General features: G+C 40.1%; 1 protein-coding gene across 2 annotated transcripts in view; it reads right to left on the reverse strand.

Moving 5' to 3' along the window:
- itpr1b (inositol 1,4,5-trisphosphate receptor, type 1b) overlaps window positions 1-21,173 on the reverse strand; it is an 84,356-nt gene that overhangs the window by 32,575 nt on the left and 30,608 nt on the right. The window contains exons 32-42 of one of the 2 annotated variants that reach the window (XM_054617485.1): window positions 20,768-21,019; window positions 19,563-19,688; window positions 19,212-19,340; window positions 19,074-19,091; window positions 18,566-18,592; window positions 18,126-18,246; window positions 17,826-18,010; window positions 15,649-15,797; window positions 13,995-14,106; window positions 3,829-3,958; window positions 1,411-1,595 (exon numbers count right to left, since the gene is read on the reverse strand). In XM_054617485.1, the coding sequence (XP_054473460.1) occupies window positions 1,411-1,595; window positions 3,829-3,958; window positions 13,995-14,106; window positions 15,649-15,797; window positions 17,826-18,010; window positions 18,126-18,246; window positions 18,566-18,592; window positions 19,074-19,091; window positions 19,212-19,340; window positions 19,563-19,688; window positions 20,768-21,019 (1,434 nt within the window). The remainder of the gene's footprint in view (window positions 1-1,410; window positions 1,596-3,828; window positions 3,959-13,994; window positions 14,107-15,648; window positions 15,798-17,825; window positions 18,011-18,125; window positions 18,247-18,565; window positions 18,593-19,073; window positions 19,092-19,211; window positions 19,341-19,562; window positions 19,689-20,767; window positions 21,020-21,173) is intronic. The other variant, XM_054617487.1, reaches the window with a different exon arrangement.

Genomic DNA, 21,173 nt, shown 5'->3' on the forward strand with positions numbered 1-21,173 from the left:
CTGGGGTGCACGACACAAACAAAAAAGGTCCAAGCCCTGTTCAATATCCGTGCCACAGGCTACTTTCATCAGTGGACACTGAGCTTCTTCATCATGGCCTGACCTAGAAAAGGCAAGTCAGCACATGAAATGACCGCTAAGCGGACAAGACAGCTGAGTTGATGAGCCCTAGGGGAGGCCATGGGAGCTGTTTCTCCTGAGGTAGCACCAGAGAGCTACTGAAATCTATCTGATCTCTCAGGAGGCCTCCGAGGGTTTAAGCCTTTTCCTTCCATCTTTCCACCAGCAAAGCACAACCCAGTTATGAGTGTGGTTGGAATGTGAGGAGGCCCGTTGTTCTGGCCGCCATTCACCCGGGAAGAGAGGCAGGCAGCAGCTTATGTAACGGGAGTCATGCATGAGCCTTTGTGTATATTTGTGTGTACAAAGACATTCAACCACAGTAGTTCAGTAAAGTACTGACTGTAACCTCCTACCAAATTAAAGCAGTTAATTGGTGCAAGTTAAAAGCAGCATCTTTGCAATTTCCTGTTCAATCAGAAAGACGTCCTTATCATAAACAGTTATTTTAACTGAAGTTAATGTTTCATAATTAGCCTGGAAAATAAAAAAAAATTGCACACGTTTCTATTTATACAATGGTGACAATGACAATGGTGACAGCAAGAATAGGAATCAATTCAATCCCAGGATTCCCAACCTTTGTAACAACACTATGCAAACAGGGGTCTATTATGCAACAGGCCTGTTTATGCAAGAGAACACAAAGGAGCACACATGCACAAACCACAAAACCAAAATACACCGATAGACGGCTTACAAGCAGCATGCTCTCACACACACTTGATCATAACTACACGTTTTCTACTCCATGCACTCTATGAAGACACACACACACACACGCACACGCGCACACACACACACGCACGCACACGCACACGGAAATAATGCAGTTGCAAACACAGCAACTTTCTCCCCTCTCAACCTGCTTGCTGTGACGGTTGCAAAGAGTTAGCGTTGCCTTAGCGACCCCTGGCTGGCTGTGGGGAGGCGATGACGTGTTTGGCTGCACAGCTTTGACCTCTCCCAGCAGACAACTGTTCCTCTTCCCTTATGACATCCCTTTCTCCTCTACATGGCCCAAAATCACTTTCCCCTTTTTTCCCTCCACTCAAAATCAACTTAACTTCAACTTAAAATGTCAAGTCCAAACATGTCAGGATGCTTCCTGCACAGGACTGTGAAGCCTAGCTCCTTGAGGTTGAGAGATTAGAGTTCTTCACGCCACAGCTTTGAACTCTGTTGAGATAACATTTTCTTATTGAGATTCTGCTAATGCCGCATTAACACTTCCGCCCTCCTTTGCACCGCTTGTTCTTTTCACTCCTGAACCCAGTAACCCACACCTACCTGGATGACTGTGTTTCCACCCTCCAGCAGAGCGATGGCCAACAGGATGCTCTCCTGGAAGATGCGGTCGCTTGTAGCGTTCATGATGAGATCAATAACCAGATCGGAAGCCCCTTCTTTGTCCAGATGGCACTGGACCTCTGCCAAACTCAGCTCCCCTCGACCTCCGACCCCAGAGCTGACAACTATGGAGGCAGAGGTGAAAGTGATTATCATCTACATTAATGCTGATGCATTCAAATGTCAGACGGGTTACATAATAGGGCATGGGTGACAATCTATTATCATATTTAATTACCAAATGCATGCTAAATGCAATTTGAGTTCAATGGATGCCTATATTCAGAAACTCATTCATATCTTACTTGTGTTGCGACAATATAAACAAATGAAATGTTATTGTTAGTTATAACTTACCAATATCAATTAATAAATGTAATACACAAATATGGTTATTAAATTTCAGGAGAATGCTAAACTAGCTAACAAAAATAATAGGATACGGACCATTAATGCTAGTGATCACAATTACAAATTTTAAAAATGTGTTATTATAATTACTGCTCCACGGATAGTACCCAATGAAACTGAAGATGATGGATTCATAGACTGCACCGATTTTCACCGGGACTATTTCATTCACAAAGCAAAAACCTTCAGAATAATAATGTCTTTTTTTTTAATATATATATATATATATATATATATATATATATATATATATATATATATATATATATATATATATATAAATATATAATATATATAAATATATATAAATATATATATATAAATATATATAAATATATATAAATATATAGTGGCTTTAATAAAAAGGTCCAGAGGATGTTTAAATCAGGTTTATGAAGGATGCTATTTGGTAAAGAGAGTTTGTGCTGCATGGAATGAACCGCAGGTTTCATTTCTATCCATAGTGCACAAATAAGATCAGATGTGTCTGTAATCCATGGAGGTCCTCCAACTCCTACTGCTGCTGCCGGCTACCACAGCCAGCCAGGGAAACAGTGGTGAGATAACAGCACCCATCAGAGCCATCTCTGGCTGGGCGAGCCACTGAATCAACAACACATCCCATTCTAGACAGAACTTGGCTCGCTGGTCGCCTGGCAACAACACGGCCCACGTTATGCTGAGGAGAGAGCCAGTATGCTCAGTAGCACAGCCAAGGTCCAAGGGCTTAAAGGAGTACAAGGCCATGGCTGTGAATACCATTTTTTTCTCCTTCCTCCGCTCTAAAGAATTAGAGATGAACCATGAGTCATAGCTGCGATGACAGACACAGAGCGACTAGATGAAATGAATAAATGTCAGTTTACGAACACTCGATTGAGCAAAGATTGAGACGAATGGATGAAGAGACCGCTTTTCTAATAACAACTGTTTTCTCTACCTATGTATGGCCCTCTGTAAATGTATTGAACAAAATGCACATATGCCCAAATGTATACTGCTGTGGAGTAACATTGTCCAGGTGAAAGCGATCATGTGTTCACTGCTACCCATCGGAAATTGCCAGTGACACCTCTCACTATGACTATTCTTTGTAATCGGTTTAAAAAAAGATTTCCAACATGAGAGGAACTTCCACATCATCTGTAAACACTTTCCTGTGCAATTCATACATTGCTTTGAAATAATTCTGAAAGTGTAACCTTGGACTGAAATACACAGGCATTTTGGATAACAGGTTTTACTCATGTACTGTATAAATCATTTGACTGATCATAAAAACAAAAATAATATGCATCAGAAAATAAAAAAGCAAAAGAATGTACAGGTTCTCATGTAAGCTAAGGGCCCAGCCTCAAAGGTTAACACTGTTAGATCTGTCAGTATTAGCAGTTGTTTGCACTGTTAACTCTGTCAGCACTTTTAGCCTCTAGCCTCCTGCTCAGCCGTTGAGCTGAATAAAGCTCTTTTGTAAGCATCTATTTAAACGGAAAACATCTTCAATTTCATTATATTATCATGAAGATCATCATCCTATCGTTAAATGTTCTGATGACTTTGAGGAGATTATACATACGCAATGGTCAAGAGATTTTCTTGGACAATAAGCGAATCTGAAATATCCCAAGGCTTTATAAAACACCTTTCTTGAAGTTTATTTCCTGGCTGGTGTAATACAATACTTTAGCTGTTCCCTCTTTTAATGTTAGTTTAGTAAATGTTTGAATGGTGCGACTAAAGGTAAAAGTTTTTTTCATGTTTTTTCTTTATTAATAGCAAAACATTTTTTGTTTGCATCATATTCCAGCTGGAAGCTGTAAACTGAACTATTTAAATCTTTGATTCATTTTGTTTGTGCTGTGTGTTGAGCTTGTTGCAGCACTTACCCAGCATAAAAGTACCCAAAGTTAATCATTTCAAAATCATATCATCTTATTTTACACACACCTGTAGGTAATTTCCCCTGTGCTCCAGGAGAGAGTGGCACGTTGCTGAATGCCGAGAGGCTCTCCCTCCTCTGGCCAGGTTTGACGTTCCCATAGTATCGATTGACAAGGATCTGCCGCAGAGCTTCGCCCTGTCATTGAAAATGGATGTTAGGAGATGAAGCCCAAATAAGGTTTTTATCACAGAAGTGGAGCTGGAACCTAAAGTCAGAGCTACTGTGCTGATGTAACAAGACCAGAACATTAATGCAAGAATACACTTAATCACACTAATGGTTTGAAATCCCACATCAAAAAGACAACAATATAAAGCTGTGAAAAGTTACATGGTCACCTCTTTGTAAAAGAGTTATAAGATGGATTCTGAATTCCTTTAAGAGATGCTGACGGCAATAAAATAAAATAAATTTAAAACTTTAAAATGAATGAAGAAATGTTGTAAAAATAGGAATAAAATAAAACAAATACAGAGAAATAAAATGAAAAAAGAAGAGTAAGAATGATTAAGCATTGTAGGCTAATCATAATAACATATCCCCCTTGGAAGAACTCAACTCACAGCATCTTCCTTTTTGACATTTGCCCTCTGACCTCAGTCAGTGATGTTCAAAGGCGGCGCTGTGCCGTCTCCCATCTGTACATATGCTGACATTCAGTGTTTCCCCCTATTGTTTTGATGTAAATAAGTGTAGCGTAGTCACCTACACAACCCACTCTGGGCCAAACACGTCAGAGGCCGTCAGAGAAGAGAGGAAGACCTGAGGTTAACGTCCATCAGTTGATGTGCCAAACGTGTCACTTATCATATAAGTGACAGGGGAGTGAGGGAGTGCCATGCAGTGGAAGCAGTCTGACTGTGAGAGGGCATCCCAACCTTTTAGTCAGTTGTCGACCATCACTAAGATGCAGTCGTAAACCAAACTCAGTACCTACCCTCCTCTGATCCTCCAGTTGCTTCTGCGGCTGGTTGGGATCAAGCTCCTTAAAAGGTGAGGTGAGTTAGCAGAAAGCAATAAAATAGAAAAGAAAAAAAAAAAAAAAAAAAAAAAAGGTCGGAAAGGAAATTAGAAAACAAAATAGGCTGTTAATACAGTGCAAATTAGTTACTTTACTAGCATGCAGGGAGTTGGGTGCCAATTAGATCATGCAGTTAACAGGGAAGTGGTTGTGTGAGGGGAGGACGTGAGGTCGAGTCAAAGTCATGCAAGGAAGGAACGATATTCATTCCAAAACATCATATACCTACATATGAGTTAATCATTATTAATAATAATTAATAATTATTTATGCCCACAGTCCAGTGGGGGGAAAATTCAAACATTTTACCCTTTGGCCTGCGGTGCATCACTCATTATTTCAGTCACAGAGGAAAATTATTTACATAAGAGCATGACAAGCTGCAGGAGGGGGATTAACACAAGCCATGAAAACAAGAAGGGAAAAAAATAATACTAAAAAATAAAACCTGTCCACGTTACATAATGAAGCTGTGAGCCACTGACACACTGTAAGCACCAATCTGGCATGGAAAAACACCTCCCCGCCCCCGCCCCGAAGAAAGATCAGGAAACTGGACTTTGCTCAAAAACCAAGAGGTGGAAGGAAAGATGAACAAAAGGTGGGAGGGAGGGAAGAATGGATGAGCGGACACGGCACTCATACACCACGCGGGCCGATATGTAGCACGTTACACGGGGGTGGGGGAGATATGCAGCAGTGGGCCGTGAAATGAGGAGGTTTAACAAAGGGATGGATGTGTTTCTTATCTATTTTGATGGAGAAATGCTTAAGACTGAGGACAATTGTAATGGGATGAAGTTAGTGCATAAATATGACAGATCTTTGATCAGCAGTGACCCATATTAGCAGGCAGCAGGGCCAATAAGGGTCTTAAACACACCTCAGCAGGGACTTCAGGCTCGGGTGGAGGTGCCAGCTGATTGGAAATAAAAGGATGATGTTAGTCAGAGTTTGAAGATGTTGAATTAGTTACGTTTCCTCCAAAGAGTAGCACCCTTACCTAAAACAACTCCTCGTCCCTAGAGGCTGCCATTCACTCATGTTTATTTCTGTATCTGGCCTTCTACTGCTCACTAAGATTGCCGGTCACATGCACAACTGCACATCATACATGTGCGAGACTTAAAGAGCCAGGGGGCAGAGAGAAAGCGGACGAAAAAACATTTCGCTCTCCGAGACCTTGGTGATAATGGATTGCTTTCAGTACGTGGTAAATTACTTGATTTCAGTACGTCTCGTGTTTTCGTGGAGCTGGTGTAATAGGACAGTACGGATGATGAGTAGCATTGGCCTATTGCAGAGCGAAAGCAGAAACTCTGTTTCCACCTTCACCACACCGGAGACCGTATGCAAAGCTACACTGTGGTGTATTTAGTATTCTGTGGTTCGCTGTTAACCTCCTGTTGCAAAGTGTTCCTGCCTTTCACTCTACGTGACAAGAAAGGTAGGGGCTGATAAAAGACCAAAAAATATGCACACTCATCTGCACCCAATATGTACATTCATCTCAGTGTGCATATTGGTTGCCATTAAAGGCCAGGTGAAGATTATTGTGGTCCAGAAGATTTCTACTGAAACATTTTAAGATGACAAAGTTTGTCTTAGCAAAACATAAACTGTAACGAGAGTTGTAAAGATAAGATATTACCAATGACACTTTTTTACTCAAAATCTGATTAAGAAGCTCAACTAATCCTTTACCAGTAAATGTTAAAACAGCGGAAATTAGTTTTAAGAAAAACACATTTTCAGTGCGTTTGCCAAACAAAACAGTTCCAACCATTCAGTTAAAAAAAATATTAACAACATGATTTTTGGGGTTGCTGTGGCTCATGGCATGTCAGAAATATAGTCTGAAAAGGACAATTAAAACAATTAAATAATAAAAAATAATAATAATACAATTGTTGACCAAACTTAACAGTCACTTTACACAAGACTACAAATTCATACAATTTTATTTAAAATTAATAAATTCCAGTTGTTCAAGAAAGTAAACTTCTTATTTAACTGACAAAGCTTATACCTAAATACAAATCCACAAACACACACCCACATACCCCTTCACTGCAGCGAATGTACTAAATAACAAACACACAACCTAACATTGGCATACATTACATCACCCTCTGTAACCCAGTCATGCTGGTTTATGCTGATTCATTGTGCAACAGGACAGGAATTCCCCTATATCAAGCCCCCTTTTACGTCAATACACTGATTTCCACGGAAAAACGGTGATGCATCATGCGTGCGGCCAAAGATACATTACTAACTTCTTCTAATTCACTGAAAAATTAAACCTGCTCGTAGGACATGTTAACTGCCGTTTGTGTAATCTGAGCTCATTTTCCATGTTATAACAACTCGCCTGTGAGTTTTCTGGGTTATAAAATATGCATCAGCTGGACAGCTTGACGACATAGATGTCAGCATCAGTTTCGCTTGTTATGCTTCCAAGAATGTGCAATAAAAACTCCATAGACAAATAAACACAATGAGATTTGGAGCATTTTGCGGAAACAGAGGCAGCTAAAGTCATATGATATTGCTGACCAAAAAAATCTGTGTACTCCTCCAGTGGTCAAACCATCCCTCGGTTTACAATAACGTAACAGAGAGGCCCGACATGTCTCAAAACAGCCAGAATTGTCTGATCATAATCAAAGATAACAAGTGTTCAGCGAAAAGGCCAGAATGATGGCTTGGTATAGCGCTGGCTTAAGTGCACACTCACCGCCTAAAGTAAACCCCTTCCCTGTCCCTGCACCAATGCTACTGTCTCCCTGAAGACATCTCTGCTGCACTTTTAATGCCAATTACCAGCGAAGGTCGCACATCAGTGGAGAGTTAAATATTACTGGAAAACGGAGGAAAGGAAAAAAAAAAAAAAAAAAGGAAAGAAAATTGTTGGCTCTTATGTAACTGCTTGTGAGAGCTGGCTGGATCCCAAGAATCGTGCAGCATTAAGTTCAGGCAACTGGGAACAGCTGCTGCTTGCTGCCAAGGCAGCTCCCCCTGTCGACTGAGAGACGAAACAAAAAACAACAACCCAGAGTCTCCTGACTTCACCCACAGTCGCAGGCAGGAGGATAAACGAGGACATGCTGGAGTCTATCTGAGGGCAGTCTGGCAGAGTCAGTGATGGGAGTGGCAGCAGGATAGGTAGCACACTGAGAACAAAGCACGGCTGAGAACGTGAAAGTGGACAAAACAATAATAATTTGTCAAAAGGAGTGGCACGGATGCGGTCAGAAAAAAAAAAATGCAGAAGGTAAAAAGAGGAAACCGTTATCGAGAAATCTCAAGCTAAACAAATGTGGAGATGGACACGGATAGATGGAGAGCTTGACACACACACACACACACACACACACACACACACACACACACACACACACACACACACACACACACACACACACACACACACACACACACACACACACACACACACACACACACACACACACACACACACACACACACACACACACACACACAGTATAGAAATAGTCCCTTATATAACCCTTGCTACATGTATGGGTTACGGGCTCAGCGCCGTCCTCCTCTGCAAACCGTGTAACATCACATCGTCTCTTACTGACCACTCCGACCTCCCACAGTCTCACAAACAAGCACTTGAAGGGAAAGACAAACACATGCAGTAAATTGTATGATCGGGGCCTGACGACGAGGGCTGCAGGTCGATCATTTCCTGTTTTGTTCACCACCCCCCTCCCCGGGCTTCTCATTTTATCACATTTCTATTTCTGGTCGAGTGAGATAACCTCTGCTAATGGGCGAAACCGTCACACTGCTTTATCCTGCTCTCTCATCACTCTCCATAAATGCACACACACACACACACGCACGCACGCGCACTCGCACTCGCACACGAAAACTAGAGGTATGATTGGAGTCTGTCAGACAGTAGTGAAACTGACAGCTGCACTCATTCCTGGAGACCTTCGAGTGGGAGTCGGGTGTGTTCGTGTAGGTCAGAGAGCTAAACGCTGTGCTTACATAACAGCTATCATGGCAGTTTATCTCACTCCTGCTCAGGGGAAGTTAAGGTTTTGGCCTGCCTGTCTCCCATGTGAGTGACATCCACACATATGCTGCCAGCCGTCAACTCAGGGCACTGTACACTAATGTTAATGTGAGTGCGTGCATGAATGAGTGACATGGAGCATGTGCTGGGCGAGGGCGTTGAGGGAGTGTGTGTACATTCTTAAGATGCATAGGGGAGGAGTTGATGAGACCAGCCCGGTTTGTTTTTGTGGAAGCCGGGGATTTCCACTGCTGCAGCACCGAGCGGCACGCACAAGGAGAGAGGGAAGGAGGGAAAATGAGACAGAGAGACATAACAGAGAAACTGAGAGCATATCGCTTCCTGGCAACTCTGGAAAGACCCTTTCCGACAATTTCGCCATTTCCCCTGCTCACATCGTGTTCACTTCCCTTGCACTCAACGCACTCTTGATTAAGTGACTAGTCTGCAGTGTAGAGTGTTATTTTCCTGCTGGCACAGATTACTCCCGCTCTGACTATGTGTGCTTTCAGTTTAGACAAATGTACTGATTTCTAATGAAGAATAACGTACACATTAATAAATGTTGTGCCAAACGAACCCAAAACAATGTCCTCTCCCTAGCTTTTCACCGGAGCATACAACCACGTTACACAGTCCTCAGTGGACAGAGTTTGCTCAGTTGAGCTTATAGTAGCCGTCTCTGTAGCACTTTTAGGCTTGCTCATCTTAAAGGCTCCAGAAAAAGAAACTAGCAGGTGGACTATTTACGAGGCCAAGAATGGATGAGATGTCACAAAAGTGTTACAAATGAAATATTAACAGCTAATAAGCTACGTCTGCTAATAAAGACCCTTTGATGCGGTGGAAAACACCAGAATTAAAAATGTAGAGGACTTGGGGAATTAGGACTGTTTCATCAAATTGTACAGTGCATTTCTATATAAAGTACTTGACAATATACACAACCTTTTAAAGAGCAAAGCAATCCAAATATAAATTACAAAAATAAAAACAAGACAAAAATGAAAGCTTAATAGGGACAGAGAACATGTGTCCTCGTCTTCTAGCAATGGTCAATAGAACAGTGGCTATCTTTTAAACGAGCCAAAAGGTGAGTGGATTGACCTCTGGTCTGAATAAATAGAACTGCCGCAGTCAAAATGAGAGGCTACTGAAGTACTACGGGCTACTTTTTCAAGATCTCTGGGTGTTAAAAAGGATCTGGTCCTACAGTTATTTCAGTGCCCTAAAACTAAGATAAAATCTAGAATTTATAACCCTTTCAAAAAATATCAGTCCAAACTAAATAAAACAAAAAAAAGAAAACTAAATGTCTCAAACAAAACCGCTACAAACCATGAATAGACTTGTGTGGGAGAGGTCCCATCCTGTGATATTTGTCACCAGTCACATATCAGATATGGTTCCTCTGTAGTCGCACCCATAACCCCCGTGACATCTACTCACTATAACAAACACAAACAGAAAGGAGAAACCTCTTTTATCCACTTCCTTAAGGCCACAGGTCACGATCACACACATATTTTTGCAATGTACACGCATGACATGCACAGCGCCCCCCATGTGTTATGAACTTTCTGTTAGAGTACACATATACTGTGTACACACACGCACACACACACACACACACGCACACACACACACACACACACGCTCTTGTAATGGTGGCCAAGGGCTTAGAACATGATCTCCGACCACCATCCATCATAAGGAGGCTGTGCAACATCTGGATTGAGTGACCAGAAAAATAGAAACATCGCATTGATGTTGATTGATAATTATCATAATCACGATTACCAAAATCAAGATTTAAGGGACAGTTAACCCCATAATCTAAAATACATTTTTTTTTCTCTTACATGACGTGCTATTTATCAATTTAGATTGATTCTGATGTGAGTGGCCTAATTTTGGAGATATCTGCCGTAGAGTTGTCTTCCTTCTCTCCAATATAATCTATGTGGCACTCAGCTTGTGGTGCTCAAATTGCCCAAAAATACTTTTGAAAAACTCAACAGCAATGTCTCTTTCAAAAAATCATGACCCGGTTACTCAAGATGATCCACAGACCTTGCCGTGAGGGGTTTCGTGTAGGAACTATTTTCTTTCTATGGAACTACACGCGACAACCGTAACACCACGCAGAAGGAACTGTGCTCAACTCTATACAGCTACCTCACCTAGCATCCCCAAGCTAGCTAACGTTACAACTCAAGTGAAGAGGACACCATTAATGTTTACATCTTACGCTGTCAGAAGCACGACTCCACCTGGTTGTTACAGAAAAGTTTGTGACTGTGTCTTGATCAAAAGAAAGTAAAAAAAGAATCACACTCTGTCCCTCCACGGAAATTCCGGGGCCCCAAAGTCCCACACAATTTGTGATGAGCAATCTTAGCTGCATATAAAAGCTGTAATGGCCATACTGTAAAACTGTTCTGTTATAAACACACTTAATGAAGAATTCGAAAAGGATTAACAATAGAAGTACACCTAAAAAAAGTTGGTAAAAAGCTGAATCCCTGCATTCTCTAGAACCTATTCAGTAAAATAGTATTGTTCTAAAAACTAGTTTTTTTCCTTAAAGAGTGCACCAGTACAGAAAGTTAGTACACGACCATATGCAGGCAGAACAAACAAGCATATGCATAATGTGAGCTAGACATGCTAGCAGTATGCTACATTATAACATGGAGATCAGGAGCAACTCTTACAGACACAAAAACAGGGATGGATGGACTGAGCTACTGACAGCAGTCACGGATGGTAACGTGAACCATAAAGACTACGAGCAGCACAAGCATGTCTATGTTGTTAGTGGGAGACAAATCAGATGTAACATCACAATAGGAAGTAAAATGATCAACCTCAGCCACATCCATTTCATCATCAAAGGCAATCAGCTGCAAGAAAAGAAGTATAGGGGGCAGAAGGTTAATAGAGCCAGATTAGTGAGTTAGAGCTCCGTCACAAGTGTGCAAATGTAAAGCTTGTCACAATCACACACATACACGCAAACATACAAAGCATTTTATGCTTTTCAACAAAAAAAAACAGTGAAAGGATAGAATGTTAATAATTGTAAAAACCCACTCCTATCTTCGTGTTTTATTGTCCTACAATATTAAAATCACAGATGATTTTAAGTTTGTTTGGCATTGATTTCCCAAAAAGTATTTACTACCTTTTAGTAAATATTAAGTAGAGGAATATAAGGTGATAACTGAGATTAACTGAGATCCTCTGCCATAAAGCTGCAACAACTAAAGCCGTTGGGTCTCCAATTTCACGACCACTAAATGTTATCTTTGTGGCCTTTTTCATTAGTGCTTTCTCGTTTGTGCCATTTTAGAGGACTTCCTGTACTAATATATGAAGCTGTGTCATATTTTGCACCATTATTTCTTTAAGTCATTAACTTGTTTTTTTTTTTTTTCTTGTTTTTTTTTTTACACACAGATGATGACACTCCTAAGAACAACTGGCTGCACGATCCGTAGATATAATTTTTTCCCACTTTGACACATGAAATTCTTATTGCTGTTGATCAGTATAAAAAACAATCCTATTTTCTATCCATTGTGGTGAAATGTTGCTGAACATTAAAACAATAAAATATATATTATTTCAGGCACTTTACATAAAGTTGAAAACAGCAAACTCTTCAACATCCACAACCCTCTAGAGCAAATCTTTTTGGGATGTTTTGAGCCTTCTGTCATCACAAAGAAAAAATCTTAAACATATGTATTGTATTGTATGTATGTATTCTGATTCTTAGGTTTCTTAATGGTTTAAATTTACCAATTCAAAATATATGTTATGTCAATGAATAAAATGTGAAGTGCTTTGGATACCCACACCGAAGCTGTATATGCATGTCAAAGTGATCTATCACTTTCTATGCAGATGACATAGTTCTGATCTTTTAAAGCAGTAGAGTATTTTGTGAGTACCCATTGACTTTTGTGATTGTTTTATCTTCTCTTAGGTAAGACAATTTTTTTGCACGAGTGGTCAAAAGCACTCTTACCGCGAAAAGAAAAAAACTTCTTGTTTTCATGGTAAACAAATTGTTTGTCAAACAAGGAAACGTAAGTTTCAGATTTCAGCAACATAAAAAATGTATATAATTTAATCAAGATTAGATTATTAAATGTTGTACTCTATGTATTCAATTTAATCTTATTTTTTTCTTATTTTAACATCCATGTTTTCTATAGCAGTTTACTTCTTCTTTCCTCTGGTTGACTTTAACCATCACCAACTTTTGGTAGTGCCCACATCCTCTTACATGTCCGTCCTATTGCACATACATAAGATACAAACGGCTTTAAAATACATGATCCGTAGTGCTGCTAGTGGCCAGAAACTCCAGAGTACCTTTACCACCTATTGCATCAAAATATGAAAATAATTCAATTTCCTGAATCTAAATCCTTATTCCAGTTGTGGGTTGACTTTGTTTCTACCAGTGCACTAGAACATACTGATATTGTTGTAAGCTGCAAGCTGACAGAGTTGAAGCATTCAATTAAAGATTAGTTTCATTAGTAGCCAATGAGGTCATTAGTAACCGATGAATGTTGTTATAAATGGTTGAGTGAAAGATTTGAAGCATGTTGGATGTTAATAGTGTTAATAATGTTGATGTACCTTCATTCAATCACTAGAACTTATTGTTTGTAAGGTCCTTTGGGAATGAGCAATGACGGAATCGTTTTTTTCATTAAAAGAAGTACCAGTTTTTGCCAAACATAAAACTAAACATTGTGATGACAGTATTCATAAACTGCCCTGGCTTTAGTGATTTCAAATAAAGGACTGGATGACCTATGTATGTATGGGTCTTTTCTGTTAAGCGTGCTATACAGTATATACAGGCTCCGGAGGCAACCAAGGAGAGCTCAGTCTCTTCTTATATTTTACCCTTTTTTTTAATCTTATGTCTCCCAGTACGTTTGGTGCAGTGGTACACAGGGACACTGTATCCTGAGATATCAGTAAAGTGTTTTATCTCATGTGTGGGTGATTCTTGGGCACGACAACAAGCAGATGATAAAAAAACAGGAACGCAGAGGGTATTGTACCTTTTCCCCATAGCCCCGGTCTTTTGTCATCATTTCCCTCAGTGTCTGCAGTACTTTGATGCAGAGACGCTCCTCGTTCTCTTCCAGCAGCTGTTTGGTGTGTTTGATCAGCCTGGTCAGGAAAAGAGAAAGCAAAGTGAGTGCATACAAATGGATCTGTGAAAGCCGCAGTTCTCCAACCACGTAACTCCACTGCTGAACACACCTAAAACACCTATGAAAATCACAACATATTATTTGGGCTAATTTCCATCACAGAATGGCCTTCTTCTAGCCCACAACATCAGATTTGGAGGACCAGGGCCTGACAGCACACTTAAATGAGTGAAAGTGACAGAAAACCACTTAGTAATGGGTCATTCAGAATGCATTAAGGAAACTTCAACAGAAGAAGGGCATTTTTTTTTAGCCCTCAGAGACCTACAGCTGTGCCAGTGATTAACAAAGCTGCTGAGAGTTGACACACTTCTTCACAAACTACTGTACTCCACAATGGCAGCCATAAGTGGGATAATCCCTGCAACAACAACGACTCTTTGTGTCCTGCAAGGTTCCTGTCACCCAAGAGCTCTAATCAGGCACAAAAAACACCATCATAAAGTACAGCTTATCATTGTCCATAAATGAAAGGGAAATACCTTGTTTTAATCAGGCCCAATAATATTTATCGTATTCGATGCATATTTTTCTTTACGACTGAGTATTTCCCCAACATCTAATTTGCATAGTTTGATAGTTTTCAATATTGTGGAAGTTTTGGAAAATCCTTGTCAATAATGACAATTCATATTTATAATAACGTCAGCCTATTATCTGTAAGGTTCCTTTATTTTATTTGGACTACTGTTTCCACGATACTTATGAGCTTGCTGTTTAAAAAAGAATTTATCAGATAACGTTACAAAGCGGCCTACGCCAGATCAATGCCGTGTGGCTAAGTCACAGCTCACTGACTAACCTTAGCTAAGCTTATGTTACAAAAAAGAAAGAAAAGAGAAAGCATTTGTTATACACCTTTGCTTTGCATCGTTAAACTATTGTATATGTTGTTACTACCATTTGTCATAATATATAAGTTAGTATCATAGATCATGTTTTCTGGTGAAGTATTTTGGCAAGGTAGCCAACTAACATATCAACTCAGAATTCTGCTAGCAGTAACGTTAGCGAGCAAGCAATCTTAGATTAGTCAGGTAGCTGTAATTTAGCATGGGTCTGATGTTGGTTGCTTCTTAACGCTAGCTGATAAAGTAATTCACATTTGCAAAGCTAGCTAATTTACCATCCAGATCACCCCTGAGAGAATCTATACTTAGGGGAGATTAGGAGAGGCAAGGCACTTATGAGCACAAATTAACGTCACATCCTTTGGATTTTCCAGGCAAAAAACAATCAGTCCACAGGCTGTTATAGGTAATATAGAAAGTTGGGAAACTTCCAAGTTTTAATTCATAATCTGTTGACACATTAAGTAATACAAAGCAATTAACACATTTTTTAATTGTTATAGTATCTTTATTTTGTTACATTAAAAAAACGAATTAATGGTTGATGTGAATTTTAATGTATCTATTACAGTTATACTGCATACATCCCACGTTACCTGGAAGAATAAAACTTTACCAGTGGGCCAAATTCTGACCTTTAGACTTACTTTGATATGAATCCTCCACTTTCACATTTCTTGCGAGCTTCTGTGTTCTCAGGGAAGAGCAGCTCTGGACGATGCAGGACATCCACCAGCACTGAGAGCTCAGCTTGGACCAGCGGCCTCAGTCGGTCCTCCAGCGCTGATACTATGTCCTACGGAGCACAGGGGCATAAAAACAGAGCTGAGACATGAACAGAAACTCCAGTTTTACAACGATTAAATTCTTACTGACTGTTGACACAACACAGCTTTTATAAATCATTTATGACATTATATCTATGTATTACAAGGGGAGTCGTGATGAATCCAAATGAGATGATTAAGAAAAATCTAAAGCCCATTTTTCTTATGTAACCTGTAGGACATACTATACTATCACATATATTAAAGTGTATTAAATCGTTAAGATAAGATAGTCTGAGTCAGAGTTATAGTATTACTAGTTCAACATTTCAGCAGCTGAATTATCTCTCAACATCTTCTCTACATGCATCCACATCAGATATTTCATGCAAGAAATCCAGTTGCCACAAACCTAAAAATATCTGAGACATTGCTTTATGAATTAATGTAAGAGAAACAGAGGGCGTGACACATATTCAGTACACTACATACAGTACTTAAACAACCCATACGTATTATGCACCACCAAGTTCCACTTCTCTATGCACTTCCTGTCACCTCTGATGAGGATTACTGTGAAAATATGCACAATAAGTGAAGACGCATTATGAATACTGCTGGTCTGGTGTGGAGTATAGTACTGTGTGGGCTGTCTAGTGAGCAGCAGAACAAAAGGGGGATTAGGAGGTGAAAAAACACAACATACAAAAAAAAGCATTGAAGCATGCATTCCCTAAATAAAAGCAAAAAGAAAAAGAAGAGAAACCTTTTGAAAACCACATAACTCTCTGCCTGGGAATAGGTCGGTGAAAAATCCCAAACGACTTGGGAAACTCTTGGAAAATAGTATGACTAGGTCGGTCTCATACTCTCATACATCATTTATTTCATTAAACCTAAAATGAACTTTTCAGTCGCACCCTTATTGCATATCCTGTGAAAGTAGAGATAACAGCTGAACTGAACCAGACATGTCAAGAGATTTTTCTGACTTCCAGCGAATACTGAGTCATGCATTACAAGAAAAAAGGGTGTAGCAGCCTGGTGTATGACGAAAATAGGGCTTAAATTAGGAACCACTTCTACAGTATTTTGTTTGCACTCTTGGCATATTACCAACAACCACACACATCACTTTTTTATACCTATTCAAATTACTGATGTAAAGAAAGTCTGAACTTACTCTAATCATTGTTTACAGAATCAGAGTCACAATCTGAAATAAGTATGTGTACACATATAGCGTTCCAACACTTTTTAGGACGACAGAAAAAAACTTACTGGGCTGTAAATTAACAGTTAACTTTAATGTCAATAGAAGTAGGGGAAAGAAAAGTGTATACACACATACATATATATATGTATATATACACACACATATATATATATACACACACATACATAAATATATACATATATACATTACATATTTACTTCTATACATGTCTATCTACAGTAAATATTAATTTATATTTAATATATTATAATTATATTTTAATATACGAACTATAAGGTCTTCTATTCAAAATGTGTATTAGATGAGAGATTAATCACTTTATTTATTTTTTGTGTATTTAAAAAAATGAAGCTTCTAGCTGGGAATCTCATAATAAAAAAACTCAGTAACAACAAAAACAGCTGCATGTGCATGCTGTGCAGGTGGTGGTTTTAAAGTACTTGCACCTTCTTTATTCCATTTCAAGCTCATCTCTGCCAGAATGACTATGGCACATATGACCATCTTAGTAATACTGAAAGAACTTCATGTCCTGTACCACTCTGCCATCAGATGTGCCGCTAATGCACTTCATAAAAGCCATTACCGCTTTCTGTTCTCCTCAATAAACTGGCCTTCTTCATACTCACAGCTGACAGAGAGATATCAAAAAAATATCAAGAACATCTGCTCTTCAAGCAGTCAAATTATTTTACCAATGTTTTATTTAACCCGTGATTTAGCTTCTTTCCCCTAATGTTATAACAGCAATTACTATAATATAATTAAATAATTTATAATGAAATTATAAGAAAACTATTTAGCATGTTATGCTACCGACCTGTAGCCTTTCAATGATGTTTCTGTAGTCTTTGGAGGAGGTCAGGCCAGAGTCTCGTCTGGAGGTGTTCTTAGCAGATAGTCTCCAGCTGAGGATGCTCTTCTGCACAACATTATTGGACTTGACAAACAAGTTGTTCACCTGACTGTCCAAGTCCACTGGGATGGCAATGGCTCTGCTTTTAGCTGGGTAGAGGTAAAAAGTGTAGATATTTATATTTAATGCCTTTATCATGTGCCACAATGCAATTTTTGACAATAATAACAGAGATTGGTGGTCGGTGTTAGCCCAGTCTCTTACCCACGTCTGATAGTACTTTAATGCAGGCCTCCACTGAGGCCTTCTGAACAGGGTTAAGCCAGTTACAGTGGTACACCCTGAACACTCCCTGGAGCAGTTGTACAAATACTGGCTGACGAGTCTGGAAGACAGAGAGCGAGCAAGTGAAAATAAAAAATAAACACAATGAGAGAGAGTCAAGAATAAGGAAAGCATATACTGCATAGTATATTTGGAGGAGAAAAACTGTGAACATTAATTTAATAACCAACAAAGTGACTATTGTGTTCCCTGACTAGGTTGAACCCATAACCCAGTTTGTGCTAAAGATGTCAATGTGAGGATACTAGAGCACCTATGGTGGAAGGGTCTACAGCTTTGGGGCCAGATTATGATCACCAGACCAGTGTTTAGCAGAGTTCATCTATCAGCTGGCCACAGCCCTAGAGTACAATAAATACCTCAGTTATCTTTCCAAAAATGGCGGCCTGTTGCGAGAGAAAAAGGGTTGTGACGTCATCATATATTGGTTAACCTCAGCAAGCAGAATTCATAATCATTTCTACTGGGGCCAACTTGGAACAAAACAATTCCACATAAAAAGAACCTAAGGTGTCAAGAAGGGCAACTGTAATATAACTGTAATAATACACCACAACATTACTGTACAAGGGATTGGCTCTATGGAGGTAATGGTCATGATTTACTGGGAAAGTTGTGGGCGACTAGCCACTAAAACATCAAGGTCTAGGAAACGGAGTGGCCGTGTTGCGTGAATGCATCATCTGCACTATATCCCAGCAAAATCTTGTGCAACACACCCACAGATCTGGGAACAACAGAGTCTGCGTGCTGACTAAGCTATGGGAACGAGAAAACCCACACAGTGGAGATACTTCTTAAAATTCCAAGCCTGTGGATACACCCAAAGGGGGACACAAAATGTGGGGGAGGGCTACCATTACTTACAAACATACGGCGAGCCATCTACACAGACAGAAGAATCGTGTCAAACAAACTAAACTTTAGCATGTACATTTATAGGCTTTAAATTGCAATTGCAGGACTGCTTGTAAAATGTACTTCAAATGCTACACTCAAGATTACCTGCAGGCTTGTGCTCTGGTCAGAGAAAGGAGAGCTAAAGAAACATGTGACAATGCTCATGACTGTCTCAGTAACATAACGCTCCAGGATGGTATCCGCATGCTTCCTGTCACTGGTGTTGTTGCACACCTAGGCAAGGGACAGAAAAAGATATTAGCATGATGCACAGCCACTGGATCACACTTCCTGCATGTCGGCGACAGGTAACATATGTTCACTGCATGCTTTGTTGATATAATCACCCAAACCCACGACATAATATAAAGCAGAAAAGCTATCTCCCTCTATTGATTGCATTGTCTGAGAACAGTCGGTCACAGTCACTCTGATGTCAAACACATTGTGGCTTACCCTACAGATGTCCACCAGGAAGTTCTCAAACAGCTTCCACATATGGTTGGAGGTATAAATCTCCTTCATCTCCACCTCTGTGTCAACGTAGCAGTGGTTCAGGAAGTTGATGTAGGCAATCTTCACCTATTGGGATCCAAACAAAGAAATTGAATACTGAAACTAGCCCTCAAACACGTACTGTAACATGTGTTAGTTCCTCCGAATTTTTATAACAGGGTCAGAACCTTAAAACGTGACCTTTGTATATATACACATTATCTTGATGTATTGCCAATCTGGAACACCTATCATATTACCAGCTGCGACGGCATGTGGCTGGATTTGTTTTCACCTACTGTAACAGGAACTACCAGGGCAGTCATTTTGAGTACATTGCCAGGTGTTCATATAGTATGTTTGTGGACAGTTTTTGTTAGCACAATAGCATCACAACTGTGCAAGATGCAGTCATGAAACTTAACAGGTGTGTAGTTGAAATCAAAATGAAGCCAGAGTTTGAAAATGGGTGTGGTCCGAGCAAAGGCGCCAAAAGGGGGTAGGAATTGTGCAAACACCTACACACATTAACCTTGCCTCTAATCGCTCTCAGTTTGTTCACACGAAGCCTTTTCGCGGTCTACTTCGGCCGCGTCCTTTGAATACCGCGAAGGCTACCGAGCGGCCTCCGAAAGGAGACGGTCTGGTCTACAGAGGATTTCCTGTTTGCGTCACCAGCTTTTCGCGCCCCCACCCGCTGCTGGTCCACTAGTTGCCATGTCGATTAAAATCAAAATCAACTTCACCGGCACGCAATCAATCTTGGGATATGTTGTATCCTCCAAATCTGGGAAAAGAAGGCTGCATTTGTCGGCTGTATTAGAAGGAGTCTTCGAAATGTGACGGCCTCGTCAGCTAAAGATTCTGAATACAAAATAAGACACATTTCAACTGAAAAGAAATGCTAAAGACCAACTTGTGATGGGATCACACCAGTTGTGATACGAAATTTGGACCAGGAACGTAAAGTAGGGGGGCCCTCAGCCTTCATTTTGATCTCAGCTATATACCTGTAAAGTTTTGTGACTGGATTTCACGGTTGTGACGCTATCGTGTTGACAAAATCTGTCCACAGTTATTTGCCATGACACGCACGCACACGCACACAAAGTGAAAACATTACCAACCACACGCTGTCGTGGCTGATAATAATTCATTATTCATACCTCAGGAATGCAGTCTTCATGAGTGACCACCCGTACGATATCATCCAGAGGCAGCAGGGAGTTACACTTGATCTCAGTGTAGACGTTCTTGCCCTCAGTGCAGACAGCCAGCAGCTCTACCAGGTGGATGTGGTACATTAGAGGGCTGTTTTCATCCATGCGGTCCCGCTCTGAACGCATCATCTGGACTAGGGTCTGGAAGGAGGCTCGGTCGTTGTAGAAGACCAGGACGTCCTCACCCGAGTTCACCAGCTGAGTGGGGAGAGTCACAGTGGAGAGTACAGTTTTTTAACCAAAAGATTACTCTACATTTGTCAGTTACCATTATTCTCAGCAACATAAATTAGTATCACCACTCTTTTCATTCATTCATTCAGCTTTATTCTGATAATTCTATTACAATATT

The sequence above is a fragment of the Anoplopoma fimbria genome, chromosome 17 (genome assembly GCF_027596085.1).
Source record: "Anoplopoma fimbria isolate UVic2021 breed Golden Eagle Sablefish chromosome 17, Afim_UVic_2022, whole genome shotgun sequence".
Taxonomy (NCBI): Eukaryota; Metazoa; Chordata; class Actinopteri; order Perciformes; family Anoplopomatidae; genus Anoplopoma; species Anoplopoma fimbria.